Source organism: Poecilia mexicana, unplaced genomic scaffold (genome assembly GCF_051168715.1).
Source record: "Poecilia mexicana isolate PSO_F unplaced genomic scaffold, ASM5116871v1 scaffold_1, whole genome shotgun sequence".
NCBI classification, from domain to species: domain Eukaryota; kingdom Metazoa; phylum Chordata; class Actinopteri; order Cyprinodontiformes; family Poeciliidae; genus Poecilia; species Poecilia mexicana.
The window spans coordinates 4,337,909-4,354,300 of NW_028263370.1; the positions used below are offsets into that span (position 1 = coordinate 4,337,909).

Genomic DNA, 16,392 nt, shown 5'->3' on the forward strand with positions numbered 1-16,392 from the left:
ACTGGAAATAAAATGACGCATTTTCAATCAGACGATTCACACTGAACAAAGCACCTCTGAGTAACAGCAACAACTTATTTACTGTTAAATTAAAGCTAATTCATTCTTTGATTACACAAATAATTTGTAAACTTAATCTACAGGAGAAAACAATGCATCATTAAGGAAAACTGAATGATGTGGTAAGTAGATTTCACAAACAGCACATATTTTTTGTTATGATGTTGCTTGCATATACAGTGCAGTTGAATATCAGTTGCATTGGTCATGCAGTAGTAGGTTCATGCTCTCATCACAGCTCACTGAGTATACAAGTTGCCACTGGTGTATTTTGCAGCTGAATCAAAACGATACCTCGATTAATATTTCAGATTAATGATACAAATTCAGATTCGGGTCAATTAGTGTGATTATACACTTTCATCTGCGCACACATTTGCAGAATCTGCAGTACTGAGGCAAAGACAGTATAAGGATGTAGTAGCAGAATTATGTGCTCATAAAGGATTGTTCCACTCCTTTTCCTCATTGGTTTCCCATTGGCTTTTAGACCACTGCAAGAGTCTATATTTCCCCTGCTGATCCTTGCTTTTTTGTAGGTTCTTGGCATAACGTGACCTCCAGTCTCTCTCAAACGAAGCTTTAATATGCTCTAGGATTGTTGAGCCGGTGTCTTTGGTACTGTCTTTCATCCTCACAACCAGTCCCACTCCTGCATTTTTTGCAAAGTCGCTCCCGACCCAGTCGTGGGTTCCTGTGGACCGAAACAGAGATAAAATCTTGTAGTTAATATGCTTTTCCAGCCTAAATCAGTGCATAACTATTTAACGTAACTCTTGTTATGGCACCTATTTAAACCCTTTGTCTAACACACTTCGCCTCAGTTTGTGGCAGTTTTAGATTTCCCCATGCTGACTTAATATACAAGGCAAACGTCAAGAAATCATATTTGTTGTGTAAGAAAAAGAAAAGAAAAAGGCAAACCAAAAGGTAGAATGCCACCATTAGGACTTTTACACATTTTTTAATGCTACAATCACAAACTTTTATATATTTTATTTGAAATGTATTTGATAACTTGCGTTTTGTATATTTTTCTTACATTTTTTTTGGACATTGTTTTTGAAATACAAAATAAAAAAACTGGTTCAATTAAAAGATTAACTTCTGATAACTAAATGATGAAGAACTTTCTGAAACTGGATTGTTATTGTATTCCAAGCAGCATCCATTACAAACACAGTTTTGACCCTGCGTACCGAGGTAGACAGCGTTGTCGGTCACCATGTACTTGTTGTGGTTGAGACCCAGTTGAAAGTCCTCCTTCTGCTCCTTGTGACTGAAAAACCTCTGTGAAGTCATGAAATCCATTCGATTCAGTCACTGAGTGATAAAAAACAAAACAACAACAAAAAAACAACATATATGCAACCAGACTAAGTCGCAACGTCCACTGATTCACCTACCACCTCCAGGGAACAGTTGTGAAGCTGCATGCACAGAGTCTTGAGCGAGGTCACAAAGTTAAAGGTGAGGGGGTGAGTTTTCTTCCAGAAGCTTATGAGCAGGCGGACCTTGACTCCTCTGAGCACCACAGCTTCTCTGATCAGCTCATCGATAGGCGACCAATACCTGCAGACAGTTTTGAGAAATGAATTTCCCCCATTCAGGATATTTAGCTGACCCATCTGTGACACAGAAACAAACCCAAACTAGATTCATAAGTATTGCCAAAAAAAAAAAAAAGCTTTTCCACACTCACACACCTTGTGACTGAAGTGCCTCTGAAACTCCTTTTGACCAGAGGAAGATAATCGGTCACAGAAATGAAGATAAACGTCTTTGCGCTCTGGATGACTTGATGGATAGCGTCTAAATCTCTTGTACGATCTTTGGGACAGAAGTGTTCAGGGGAGGTCTGCAAAAAGGATGTAGTGCTTAGAAAGGCATCTGCTTAAATTTAAAAAAAAAAAAAAAAGTACAAGATCCACCAGATCAGAAAGGATGTTTATTATATTAATTTAAATTTCAACGATAATCGTCCAGATAGTTCCTTCTTTGTTTTCTCCGAAATTAGAGAAAACAAAGAAAACAATGATGCCCCTTCTACAGCCGTAGATCATCGTAAGAGGAAACGGGGCCAAAGAGGCGTTTGAAGCATCCAGAGGCCTGTGACGGCACGGCTTCATCAGCTTCTGCAGGGTGATAGATGTGCTAAACACAACTGATAAGTGTCTTGTAGCTTGGAGGGCAGCAAGATCAATCGCCATCAAACGAGGCTATGGCACCGAAAGAGTCAGACTCAAGGTGCTGCTCGGTGTGACGCGGACATGATTAATCATTGCACGTGTTGTTAGTTTGTAACGAACGTTTCTATAAAGAGAGTCAAACATGAGATGCTTGCAAACATCTCACGCAGAACCAGAACAGCAGTAAAAAGTTTACTACACAAATTTAGCACTGAATTACAGCGCATCTGGCTTATAACATTTAATGGCACTGCGAAGGAAGAACTGCAAAATGTGTTTTTAGAAAACATGACCTGGGTAGCATCCCTACTCTAGTGAACCTCAGTCTTCTCTGCTTCTCTGATTGCTCAGACATTGTGCATTAAACTACCTTTCGCTTCATGTTGAATGAGTTGTGCAAAATGTCTTATGAGACTGTAACGCACTAGGGCGTTTGCATCATTGTTATTCGTGCACCGGGTTCTTTTTGTCTCTGGTAAGAGGGAATTTGTGAAATGTTTTAGACTGATGTCTCATGTTTCTGTTGTGAAATTAATTTTCTGTTGCGTACCAATCTTTTGTGAAAGCAACTAAAGTGACAATGCTTGAGTTATTTCAGAAAAACATACAAATGAATAGTATATTGTCTCTTATTGTATGCTATCATACCATAAAATACTATATTACATCACAATCATACTACATTATATCACATAGTATTGCATTGACTCGTATGACGATGCATAACAACAATAAACCATTTGGATAATTTCTGTCAGTGCAGGGAAAAAGAATGTTGAGTCAATTTTCAGAAAGCGCAAAAAAAAGCCCAGAACACCACAATAGCCAAAACGGGGAAAAAATGGTTCATTTCGACAACAGCTACACAAAGAAAATACCTAAAATGCAACTTTCTCATGCAGTACAGCTTCTGATCGTAAATAATGTGTTCCTCACAGATAAATAAGCGGTAGCCGGTGTGGTGTTGAGCTGCAGCTCCAGGGCCTCATGCTTCCCGTAGAGGGCTGTAACTCTCTTCGACCAGATGGAGGGGATATAGTCCCTGTCATGAAGCTGCCAGTAAAATGAAAAAACTCTGTGGAGGTCCAGAGCGAGACAGCTGCAGTTATACACCACCACTCCAAGTTCTTTCCTCTGTGGGGTGTCAGGGGAGGGAAAAGAGCAGAGAGAAAACATGACGCAGCAGAAAAGTTGGCGTCTCTAGTGCACACACTTTCTGAGACAACTACATATCTTGACCGTCAAGATGGAACCAGCCTTTAACTGCAGTAACTTAGAAGTTTTCTGTCTGCTGCTGTTGTTGTTGAGGAGTTCAGCTCACTTGTCCTCATAACTTTGCTCGGTTACATTCAGGTCTGCAGGTGTTTGTTTCTGCACTGTCTTTTTTTTGTCAGCTGTCACAGCCTTCGTCAGTGACTGGATTTTGTCTTCCTTCCTCTGTTTCTACGTAAATTCTCCTGCACACCAAATGGATGTTCTCAAACATATGTGTCTTTTTTCCTCTCCTTTGCCTCATTTGTCTTTGGTTGCAGCTCCATGCACTGCTGAGACATCAAAACAGCTACATAACGACTTTAGTGTAACAGTTCCAACCTCATTCATATTTAATGGTTTGCCCTCTACAGTGAATTAAACTCTAAATAAAAAGAGGAATGCTGCTTTTCTTTCTGGGCAGCCATCTTCGGGCAAACCTTGAGGCCTGTTAAGATGGTGATATGATTTTGCATGTGGCTAAAAATTGACTGCAGACCCGTGGAAGCTCGACAACTCAAAGGCCACGCCAACGCAAGCGCAGCTCATGTTTGTTGTTTACCTTGGACAGTGACCTCCAGTCCATTTCAGCGCTTCCGATGTAAATGTGCGTCCGGTCCACTATCCAGAACGAGGAGTGGAGGCCTCCTTTGGTGAGAGCTGTCATATTGATAAAACGAACCTGGGCATCTACAAACAGCAGAGACGAGTTTTATTAGAAAGGCTCTGAGATAATAAGGAGAGTACGGTGGAAATGCGCCAACTGGGCTCATGTCGTCTGAGATATGAGTGAAGGCAGCAGTGTTGACAAAGTGATTTACAGAAAACTTTCAATGGATCTGCCAATCTGAAGGCTGATTCTTACAATAACTTGCTAAAGTGTTCATACCCATTGACATTTTGCCAAGATTATCACAATGCAACCACAAAGTGGCCAGGAAGTTAGACCAAGTTTTGCCCTTTTTTTCTTCTTTAAAAAAAAAAAAAAAAAATCTAAAAGTGTTATGCTCATTTGTATTTTGTGTAGCCACTTGTCATAAACCACCTTATCTAGAGGGTGAAGTTGTTGCCCAATCCTCTTAAAGCTCCAATATGTAACTATTATAAATAAATTGTTTTTGTTTTTACATATTTGTTGAAACTCTCACTATGTTGTGATAGTATAACATGAGAAATAATCTGAGAAAAAATGGAGCTCTTTTGCCATTTCCCAATGCTGCTGACATTATTTACAGAAATACAACGCTCAGTCACAAACAACCAATCAGAGCCAAGAGGAGGGTCTTAGTGCTCCTAATGTTTTTTATCCCAGGATTGTCTTCTGATTTTCTGTATCCATTTCCTCATCATCAGCATGGCCTTGGTTGCTTGGTTGTTTGTTTGTTTGTTTACTGACATTAGAGTAGTTGGTCTCATACGGACCGCTCACATTCGGCTTATGAAAGGTAATCTGGTTGCACTGGGTTTTCTTCAGAGCCATCAGTTAAAGCTACTAAATATAAATGTACACCAAACATTTAAGAGTTTTATCCTAAAACTGTGTACATCGACGTACGCATCACTCTGTAAAACATTCACTGGGATTTGTGGTTGCAACGTTGCAACATGTGAAAAATGTAAAAGCCCGCGCTTTAATTTTAAGGCAGTGCAGTGCGAACCTCAGTTTTCTTCTTGACAAACCAGTGCAGCTGGTTCCAACTAGTTTCACGAAGTCTCTACGACACAGCAGGATCTTGTAGTAGAAAATGCCTTCAGGTTGGCAGAGTAAAGACGTATAAACTGTAGCCGTCATTTGTCACAGTAGTATAAGAAATAGCAATTATGCGGTTGAAATGTGACAGGCGCTCACTGTGTGCTGCCAGGGCTTTCAGCTCGGAAGAGTTTGTCAGACTGCTGGCAATCTTCAGCTTAACCCCACGAGATTTCAGCCGGAGCAGCCTCTGGAACAGAAGCTGACCCTGAGGAAGAGAGAGACGTTCTGTCCTGCTCTAGCCGAGGATTTCAGCAGCGTTTCTGTCTTTCCGAAGGGCAACGCTTACATTTCAGCAGCTCTGACCTCATTAAAAAAGATGACACGGGTGTTTAATTAAAAAAAATAATAATTGCGTCTGCTCGGTTAGGACGCTTATATATATATATAAAAAAAAGACTGTTTGTTTTAATTTTCGTACAGAGAGCGACGCGTACCTGTGCTGCAGTGCCGGGTGTTGGCTCCAGATCCCAAGCATTTAAATCCCAGACAGACGACACCACCTCCACCGAGAGCTTTGCTTGTTCTAGGAGAGAGTGGAAGCCGACAGAAAGAGGAATGTGATGCCTGCCGTCCACGTGGAGAGAGAGGTCGTCTGGGATGTTCTCCGCCAGCACGATCCTGAAAGAAACAATTTCTTTTGTCCTCTTGCAGTTCCACTGAGATCTTCCTTATCTTATCAGCACTAACCTAACATGATTTTTCTTTTCACTAAGAACTGTACCCTGAAGATAAAAGTGCGGCTGAGTTGAGAAGAGTAGATTTTCCCTGCAGGATTTTGCAAAATACTTGAAGCTTTGAAAAGCACTCAGTGATGACAAAAAATAAATAAACAAATTCTATTTTAGTGGATCACGGGAGTAACTAGCTTATCAAATTGCGTTGCAGTAAACTCCAGTGGATAAGTCGACATCGATTATAGAGCATTCAAGTTGCCTCTGAGTGGGAAGCTGTTTGACCTTTTGGCGTTCCTCCCTGCCCAAAATGTTGTTTTTTTTTCCTGTTAAGTTTGATAAGTGTGTCTTGCAGTGAAAAAAATAATTTCAGACCACTGTGCAAGACAAACAAAAAAGGATATTAAATACAAAAATGCCAGAGTACTAAAAAGTATGTCCATTTAGTATATGCACTCAGCATTCAGTCTGGGCTCCTTTTGCATGGATTATAACTAATGCATTCTCTAAGACAGAGGTTCCCAAACTGTGGGGCGCGCCCCCTAGTGGGGGCGCCGTGTCATTGCAGGGGTGGGGGGCGCGGGAAGCCGTCTGGATGAAAAAAAAAAAACATGAACACTGTATGCGCTGGGTTTTTACCTTAGAATGGCCAACTCTCTGTTATTCCTATGTCAATTTGATACAGTAGAGGCTTCCACACTTCCCATATTTCTGTCCTCTGTCACTTTTATCAGCAGTTAAAACTGTTTAATCCGTTGTTAACATGTTGTAACCTGCTTTTCCGAGCCGCCTTTAAACGCAACATGAGCGCTATGACGCTCGCGCTGGGTTTACACCTGTGAAGGAGACCTGCTGCTGCTGTGCGGAGCTACGTAGGTTTGTGTTAGAATCACGGCAGCAAACCAGCAAAACGCAAAGAACTTTTCACAGTTTTTCCCTCCAAACTAACCGACTGAGTTGAGTAAAGCTGTTGGATGCAGGTAATGTTAGCTAAAAGATGACTAGCTAATACCAATACAGAACCTTAAGCTTAACAAGTACCTTGTAGGCTACCGATGTTGGTGTCTATTTTCAGCTACGTACATTCATTTTGCCCCCAAAAAAGTCGATGCCCCCCCCCCACTCTCCCCCTCTCACACACGTCGTTTCAACCAGACAGCCATTTGTAATCCATAGGGGGGGCGCAGAAAATGTTTGGAAACCACTGGGGGGGCGCAGAAGAAAAAGTTTGGGAACCACTGCTCTATGAGGTTCAGGTCAAGTCTGTTTTTCCTCCCCCAGTCTAGCACAGTGAAACTACTGTCATTGAACCAGGTAGGTACTTTTGACAGAGTTTACAGGGACATTAAATCATCATCTCCACAAGATCTGTCAGTAGAAGAAAGCATTACGTTCTCTAAACATTCCCTGAAAGATGATCTGAAATTGAAACACAGTCAACAAGTATCAGCAGAAGACACCCAGATCATCACTGATGACTGTGGGAACTTTACACTGGACCTCAAGGTCTACAGCAGCAGTGACTTAACACTGCCACAAAGGGTGAGACAGATGTAGCCCATTCAAACACCTGAATCCTGTCCAGTTATCCCTGTTGCTTGTGCTTATGCCACACGTTTTCCTTCCACTAAGCTTTCCATCAACGTGCTGGGCTGCAGCAGTCTGTGAATAGTCGACTCCTTTTTTCTCTCTGCTAAGGGTGTCAATGACTGTCTGCTAAACGACTGTATAATATTCCAACTTTTTTTTTTTTTTACAAATGAAATTACACTTTCAAACTTTGTCTTCGGGCCGAACCTGTTTGCAGAACTTCTCACCTGCAGTCTCTGCTGCAGTTTTCCTCCGTGATCCCGTCCTCGCTGTCCCCCCAGATGTCCACGGAGGAGAAGATGAGCACCATCAGCACAGCAGAGCAGCAGAAGAGGGCCAGGGTGGCGATGCACTTCTGCTGGGTCTGGAAGAACAAGTTGGAGACAAACTAAAGTCTGGAGGGGGTTGGGGAGGTTGCACCTAGTGAAAACGATCAGCCTGCGTATGCTAATGTCTTCAGTCGATGCAATTGATTAGAACTTAGGAGTCCTGATCGATGGGAGTACTATGCGACAGTTAGAAGCCGTATGTGTCCAGAAATAGTGCCGAGTCCAGAGCGCTCCATGTTAGTCCCACCAGACAAAAAAAAAAAAAACACCTTACTTTTATTTATAAAACCATGCTTGGACTGTTGCCGAACATCTGTGATCTAATATTGATTCATATTCTTTGCATTCATGTGATAATTTCTTGCTGTCTGTCCCATTTCCCTGCACAGAATTGGGGAAAAGGGAGCCTTTGTTCACTCTGTACTGTCTACACTGAAAAAAAAGAGAGACTTATTTCATTGAGCACTTTTCTGTTTGTGCTTACAGGACTAGAGATGACTTCTTTAACTTGTGACTGTTTTAAATAATTAGTTGTATGGCAGTTTAATTGTGTAACTTGTAATTGTTGTGTAACCTTTGCTGAGTCTTGGCCAGAACTCCCTTGAAAAAGATGTGGGACTTTCCTTATTTAAAAATAAATAAATAAATAAATAAAATAATACAAACAAAACAAAAACTAGTTGAGTTGAACCCTCTGGAGCTGAGACAGTCATAAAGAATATATTGGAAAACTCTTCCTCCTGCTTTATTGTCCACCAACACATCCTCAGGTGAAGAGAAACTTATGAACTCCGTCCCAGGATAGACACTGTGTGTGTGTGTGTGTGTGTGTGTGTTTTCTTTTTCTGAAAAGCAATATATCAGCGGCTGTACTTGTGTGCATGAACATGCCTTGCGCGGTATTTTGCACACAGTAGCTGCAATATGTTTGGAATGACATTTCGGGTTGTCGGAGGTTATAACACCACAGCCCCGACCCGGCAGCAGGAGTCCTGAATCTATCAGTGAGGTTGCTGTGTTTTGCTTACAGCTGCAGGATTTTTCTCCCCTCATTTCATTCCCTCCGTTTGGCTTTGTCGGTTTCGGGGGGACGCTGTCAAAGTCCCATTACTTATTCTCTTTTGAGCGTTTGTTCAGTCCAGTCAATTTCATCTCACTGATGCACTCGGCTGCGCACGCACCTCCGGAGGCAACAACAGCTTTCATCAAGACAAAAATAATGAACATTATTCAGGCAGCCTTCCGTGGAGACGCGGAGCTGCGGGATGTTTCTGTCTCCGGGAACGAGGCTCGGCATTCGGAGCTCTTCGTTTCGATTAACCGTGTCAAGGACCAGAAGTGACAGCGTGTATGTCTGTGTGGCCGCGAAGGAAATGAAGCGTCGTGAATCAGAAATAGTCTGACAGGTAGAAACAGGCCAGTAACTCACACAGTCTACTTATAAGTCACCCCCACAAAAAAATACAGCAGCTGATTTACAGTAGCCAGTAGAAACAGGCTGACAAGGCTGGAAACTGGCAGAGTTTTATACAACTGATGCTTGTTGGTTTAAGATGGATTAATTCACAGGATTTATATATATATATATATATATATATATATATATATATATATATATATATATATATATATATATATATATAAATCCTGTGAATTAATTAATATATATATATATATATATATATATATATATATATATATATATATATATATATATATATATATATATATATATATATATATATATATATAAAAACTCTGACTCCGGTATGGGATATACATGACAATATTTTTCAATTATGAAGTGTAGAAGAGGATCAAAACCTAAGTAAACCACATTAAATTATTCCTTCATTTAACAGACTTGTTTTATAGTATTTTTGCCACAATAAATAATTTTTTTTTTAATCCATCCTTTTTTTTCTCCATTTATTTACGAATTTATTCATTTTCACTTTATTTACTTCCATGAAAAGCCTGAACACAAAGGCAGGAGAAATGAATTTGGTAAATGTAAAAGATTTCCTCACATTCTTCAGATTCACTTTAAGAATCCTTATTTTAAACAAAGAACAGACTGACAAAAGAAGAAAATGATTTCTGTCACAACCCAATTTATGGAATTCAAAACAGAATTAAATAAAAATAAATTTAAGAAATAAATCCTAAAGAAACCTGCCCCTCCTTTTTTTTTTACCACGTTTAAAAATAAATGTTATGAATTTAAGCCTTGAAATCAACAGACAAAGTGAGACAAACTGTGTTGTAGAGAGCTGTGAGCATCACCTTGACGGGCTCCTGCGGGGCGGGTCCTGCCATGAGAGCAACACTCCTTCAAACTTCTCCGACCGACCGATGCGAACCAGCAACTCAGTCCCACAAGTCTGTGCAGCTCTTCGTCTTCATTCCTCCCATCCACCTCACATCTTCACTCTTTGCTGCCGTCTCCATCTCTCTGCTTCTTCGCCGACCAGAAAGGGCGTGTGTGTGTGTGTGCGTGTGTGTGTAGGGGTGTGTGTGTGTGTGTGTGTGTGTTCCTCAGCTCTCGGTTCTTCACACATCCTCAAACACTTCGTCCAGGCTCTCTGTGTTTCTGCTACTCGCTGGAGGAGGAGAGAGAGAAAGATGGAGGACCACCTCCCACCCCCTTGCTCTAACGACCGATGCAGCGCTCCTTTTGCCTCCTCCCTCCTCTTCTTTCTTCTGGATCTCTTCATCATCTCTCCTGTGTGTGTGTAAAACTTGTGGCAGAGACCATTTGGCATAATATTCTTTATGAGACTCTGAAGCTGTTCTGGACGCTCATTCGGGTGCCTGCACATTTTCCCCACAGAGCTGCTCACGAAGAAAACAGTTAGTAGCTTCTGTGAAGCTTCATCTCATGGCACACATGAGTCAGCACTACACGGTCCAACCCGATCACCACTCTGCTTGAATTATTGTGCTTTTCAGTTCACTATTTCGCTGCACTTACTTACATTTCACTTCTGCTGCTTCAGTTTCAATGGTCTGCCTCTTTCTCTGTGGTGGTACAAAAACAGATGAAAAATGCACACACTTTATTTAACTCGACTCCTTCCTCACGGATGAACGCAGCGTTGCCTGATGGCACAATAACAACATATGCTGCTGACTGCAGGCAATCTGTGATGCTGTTCATCAGCCCGGCACTTTGCACTGAGAAAAGTTGAATGAGTGTAAACGAGGAAATCCGTTTTGCAGGCCTTACAGAGTTGTAGTGACTGGACAGAGAAGAAGATATAAACAGATCTATATTCTCGTGATCTTTGAGTTTGACTTGGTAACTAAGGTTCCTTTCATTTCAGTGAATTTCTCTATTTTGGGTTTTTAGTTTCTATATACAGTATACTGTTACTTTATTTTTATTTTTTACTTGGGTTCCAGATACAGGACTCATTTTTTTTGTTTTGTGAGTTAGAAAATTCGGAGATGCTCCAAATAATTCAGTTTGTTAATATTGATTAAAGATAACACTTGATTTGAAGGAGTGTGCATAAGACTGACATGACATAACACCTGTCATGAGCATGAAGGAGCCTTTATGAATGTCTATGACTGTTATCATGAAGCGTCATTCGGTAAATAATGACACTTTTAATGCAAAGTTGCTCTAAAAGTTGCATTGAAAGTGCCAGCTTTGCACTAAAATGTTATTATTTTGCAAATAATGCAAAGGTGGCACTTTTAATGGACTTTCAATGCAACTTTTAGAGCAACTTTGCATTAAAAGTCATTATTTACCGAATGACGCTTCATGATAACAGTCATAGACATTCATAAAGGCTCCTTATGCTCATGACAGGTGTTATGTCAATCTTGTGCACGCTCTGTCAAATAAAGTGTTGTTACCTGATTAAAAAAGCAGCACATATAAGCTACAAAAAAAAACAATAAGATATTTTACGTTTTTATATTTTCCTGAATGTAATTCAGTGTTTATTCAGTTATTACAGCTGATCAAGCAGGTAGCTTTCAGCAGAGCGAAACATTTACTTTTGAAAACTGTCTTCATTTTCCACTTTCTGCTGCATCCCACGAGTCACACCAACAGAGAGCAGAGCACAGAAAGCTATTAATTGAGTTTTAATTATAAAGACCTACGGAGAACTAGGTGAGGTTGGAGATAAAGACAAAGTCATGGCAGATGAAACTGCTGTGTTGAGGACAAGTGCCCTCTGCACGCCACGCTGTTTGCAAGAGAGAGAGGAAGAGAGGGAGTAAAACAAGGGGGTGAGACGGATGTGACGGAGGCGTCTGACTAACTCCCAGGAGAGGTGAAGGTCCTAAAGCCTCAGATACGTGGGCGAGCAAACTTCATTTCAAAACTCAGTGAGAAGCACAAAACGAGTCCCGTCTTCTAAATGCATAATTTCAGCTGAAGCTTTTTAGAGCAGGGCTTGATTGTGTGGAGATGAACAAACTACTGCACACTGACACGATCACACGACTTCAAACGCTACTTTATGCACTTGACAGTCATTATCTTCAGCACAAAAATTTAATTAATGCTCCTTATCTTCACAATCTGCACTGTGAGCAGCATTCCGACTTTGCAGAAAAGTGTACAAATCAAACTGCAATTAGCTTTAATTAGTGACAAAGAAAAGATTGTTTTTAACCAAACATGGCAAAGGAAGAAGCCAATAGTCAACTGTATAGGACTTCTTATTTATTAACTGAATATGAACTTTAGTTTTTTTGACTTCTTTCCCTTTTCGGGACAGTTTTATGGGATTGTATAATGCATGAGAAATTATAAGGAGAGGACATAAAACCAAATCTGGTACTTAGTATAAATAAATATTTCTGTACCGAGTTCGGCACAGAAAGCAAACAGGAATTATAGCCGTCTTCTCTTGACCAGATGCTGTGAGTTTAAGGTCAGATCCAGAGGTCGGACAGAAAGTGAGAGAGTTTCTGCAGAACGCTGCAGGGCGGAGTTTTTAATTGAGTGGCTCTTCTCTGCCACATAGGTTCATGTATCAATTTTTCCCAGTCGGTTAGCCTTTGCTCATGTGAGTCTGGCCCAAAATCAGCCTCTTGTTTTCATTTCTCTTGAGCTTTTTCACTTTTTTTTTTTTCCCATTTTGTAATAGCCACACTTTGTTGTATTTAATTGGGAATTAATTTACAAGAACAACACAAAGTAGTGCCTTATGAATATGAAGTGTTTCACAGTATGAATTAAGTTTCCTCCCAACATCTTAGGGGAGAACAATAATTCCCAAATACTTCATAAATGTGTTACATTTGGTTTATCATATGAAATCTAGTTAAACATATTTACTACTCTACGGTACGAATACTTTTGCAAGGCACCGCATCTACACACAGTGAAGCTGACACCTAAATGCTCTCATTTTAGGTGTAGTAAGGTGCCCTTAAATTAAAATACTGAGGCTACTACGGCATCGTGAGGATGTGGGTTAAGTAAAAAAAAAAAAAAAAAGAAAAAAATCAAAGGGCAGACCCAATCTGCCCCCAGAGGAGCAGGATTATTGGGTTTTCTACTAAAGTTTTAAACGAATTAATTCAAATGATTTAATGGGTCGTGTTAATATTTTGAGAGAATTTTGAACTTAACAGAGCTGCCATTTTCCTGAGGGGGGGTGAACTGAGAGCAGCAACATAAATTGTTTTGGGATGTAAACACCAGATGGAAGCTGAAGACTTGCAAGAAAAAGGGATTAGGGTGACGGCAAGGAAGCCTTCAGACTTCAAAGAAGACTTTGTGCTCACCAAGGGAGATAAATAGTCAAAATACCAACTGAAACATGTAAAAACCTGCTCAGCAGTTATCATGAGAGTTTGCTTTCTGTACTGCTAAATTCAAATTTTCCATTGATTTTTATAGAACGATATAAATAATTTTCCCCATGCAGTTTCCTAATAAAATTCAAGTAATAACAGATAAATTTGTCTTTTGTTTATTGATACTCGCTTACGTTGTTTTATCATCCCCTGACAGATACCTTTCTCATTTCCAAAAAAAAAAGCAAATTCCTCACTGAATAAAAATAATTTATAACCCAGTCTGCGGTTAATCGATTTTTCTTTTTATTTGTTTCCCATTCATAATCAGATTCAAATGCACCTTCTGTTTATTTCCTTTCACAAACTTTAATGTTTTCACAACTTAGGATCTACAATGACCTGCAGATGACCTAAGCTCTCCCCACAGACTCTTCACTTACTGCCCAGACTGATTTACTGTCTCCATTTACTCCTGTATGAATAATGTCAGCTGCTCTTTCAACGTCTGCTCCTTCGAAGGACTGTTCTCTGTAGGCGCTCGACCTTCGCACCGGGAGCAGGTTTGGACATGTGAGCAGGATATGGGCTTTTTATAACAATACAGCCTCAGACCAATTTGCTGCTGTGAAGCGGACTGGGCAAGGTGGCATGGCCAGAGAAGTGGGCCCAAAGCCAGACTGTGGACTGAGGGTATTTAAAGGCTCAACTGAAAAACAAATTTTTTGTTTTTGGAGTGTTTTGTAAGGGAAACATCAGATTTGCATAACGTCATAAAAGCAAGACCGAAGGAAATTTACATCCTGGTGACGTGACGAAGAAATGCCAGGCACAGGTTTTGCTCTGTACTTTAACAGGATTGGTTTTCATTTTTACTTGTCACATTGCCTTTCTTACTGCTTCCCTTAAAGGAGAAATAGGCTTTTTTCCCCTTTCTTCTAAAATTAAAGCACATTCATGTCTCAAACTAGGAAAGATATTAGAAGTTTTTTTTTTCCACCGTATGAATACACTTTGAAAGCGGAAACATTGTTATTTGGTTGTTTTAACTTCTTCTCTACAAAACGACCAAGTTCCAGTGCAAACGGTCGGTGGCGGTCACACCAGGAAATCGTCGACACAAACAGTTTGCCAACTGCAGTCGCTGCATTGTTGCAGCTGTGAATACTAATGAACAAACTGCCAGCCCGCTCAGTTTCTCTCGAGGTCACAGTTCAGGAAGCGTCCCTTGATCTGCAGCCTTTTCGAGCGTTGCTGTGTGCAGGAGGATTCAGGGGTCACAGCGGTCTCTCTAGTTCCTGTCCTGTGTCCTTGTGCAGGACGTCACCATCAGACAGAGTCCGGTCTCGTTCTCTGACTCAAGGGACTAATTCAGAGCTGTAAAATCCAAGCGCCACACAAAAAGGCAAACTCGGTTTAACAGCAGCTAATTAAGTAATAACACAACAAGACAGCGACACTCTTTGTATAATTGGTAATAGGGAGGAAATATGAGTATAAAGGAGCCCTGTGTGCCCTTTTTAGTGTATCTCATTATGTTTGTTTTCATGTTTCTGCTTTTAACAAGTCATGCCTTGTAATAAGTAACAGCCAATAAGCATTGAAGCATCCGGATTATGCCTTGCTGTGAAATTTATCACAAATATGCCCTCTTCTAGAACACACAGTACTGCTTTTCAATAGATTTCTGTTTTGTTGTAGATTGAGAAATAATCTGACATCCAACAACTGCATTGTGTGTTTGTGACTGGCAATAGCCTCCTTAAAGAAGTAATGCTATGTACTGCAAACAGTGGCGCAAAAAGCGGATATGCACTAAATGCGACGCATGGGGGCGCTGTGGAAGGTATTCCTACTTGCTGGAGCGTGATTTTTTTTCCCTCCCCATTTAAATCGAGTTGTCGTCTGATAACAGCTGGCTACTGATACCAGACGACAGAAAACAAGTAAGAGGGACAAAGATAACAAAAAGCTTTTCAAAGTGCTTGAAGGATGGCAGGTAAGTTATTTCAGTTTCTAAAGAGGAGGTTTGTAAATATTCAGGTTAGTTTCAGTTACTAATAAAGTGACAGATGACTGTTGTCTTGCAACTGTGTGTTGTAGTTAGTTACAGAAACACTACTGAGCTGCGCTCCTGATCGCTCATGTGCTCAAAGCCCGAGTACTTTGGGGATTTTCTGAGATTTCTTTCAAAATACACACAACGATTTCATTTCTACATACCGTCTATGCTGTACGTTCTGCTGGGGCCCACACAGCAATCACCTGCTTCAATAGCTTACAGTCATCAGAAAGCAGACGGACTGACAATCGGTCAGTCCAGCCAGTTATCACCTCTACGCCTCCACCTGCCTGCCAACCAATATCGACAGCTTCATTCCACCGACACCAGTGGGGAAGAAGTAAAAGTATAAATGTTTCAAATCTAAACAGCAAACATGATCCAAGGCAGCCCAGAAAAAGAGTGAGGAACCTGTGGAGCGTGAACCAGTCTACTCTCCTGGCCTGGGGTCTTTCTGCATAGTGTATGCCTGTTCTCTCTCTGTGTTCGCATCGGTTCTCTCCATCCCAGTTCTTCCTACCATCCAGGAAATTGACCGTTGGGTTACTTGGTGTCTGTAAATTGCCTCTAGGTATGAGTGTGTGCAAGATTGTTGGGCATGTATACCCTAAATACCCTGCAAGTATAGGTAGCGCAAAGATGGATGGATGGATGGATGGATGGATGGATGGATGGATGGATGGATGGATGGATGGATGGATGGATGGATGGATGG

At 40.8% G+C, this 16,392-nt stretch overlaps 1 protein-coding gene across 1 annotated transcript; it reads right to left on the reverse strand.

Annotated features, from left to right (window-relative positions):
- Positions 1-322: 322 nt before the first annotated feature.
- Positions 323-10,526, reverse strand: pld5 (phospholipase D family member 5). Its single transcript, XM_014967445.2, has 10 exons — positions 10,130-10,526; positions 7,742-7,878; positions 5,688-5,871; positions 5,350-5,458; positions 4,063-4,190; positions 3,186-3,383; positions 1,767-1,918; positions 1,467-1,632; positions 1,260-1,350; positions 323-754 (listed from the first exon to the last, which is right to left on the reverse strand). The coding sequence occupies exons 1-10, from the start codon at positions 10,160-10,162 to the stop codon at positions 498-500; spliced, it is 1,455 nt and encodes a 484-aa protein (XP_014822931.2). The 5' UTR covers positions 10,163-10,526; the 3' UTR covers positions 323-497.
- Positions 10,527-16,392: the final 5,866 nt, after the last annotated feature.

Coding starts and splice junctions, on each gene's coding strand:
- pld5 (XM_014967445.2), bottom strand. CDS start 10,162: ATGGCAGGACCCGCCCCGCAGGAGCCCGTCAAG. Junction 1,351..1,466: donor ACAACTGTTCCCTGGAGGTG/GTAGGTGAATCA, acceptor ATGACTTCACAG/AGGTTTTTCAGTCACAAGGA. Junction 755..1,259: donor CGACAACGCTGTCTACCTCG/GTACGCAGGGTC, acceptor TTCGGTCCACAG/GAACCCACGACTGGGTCGGG.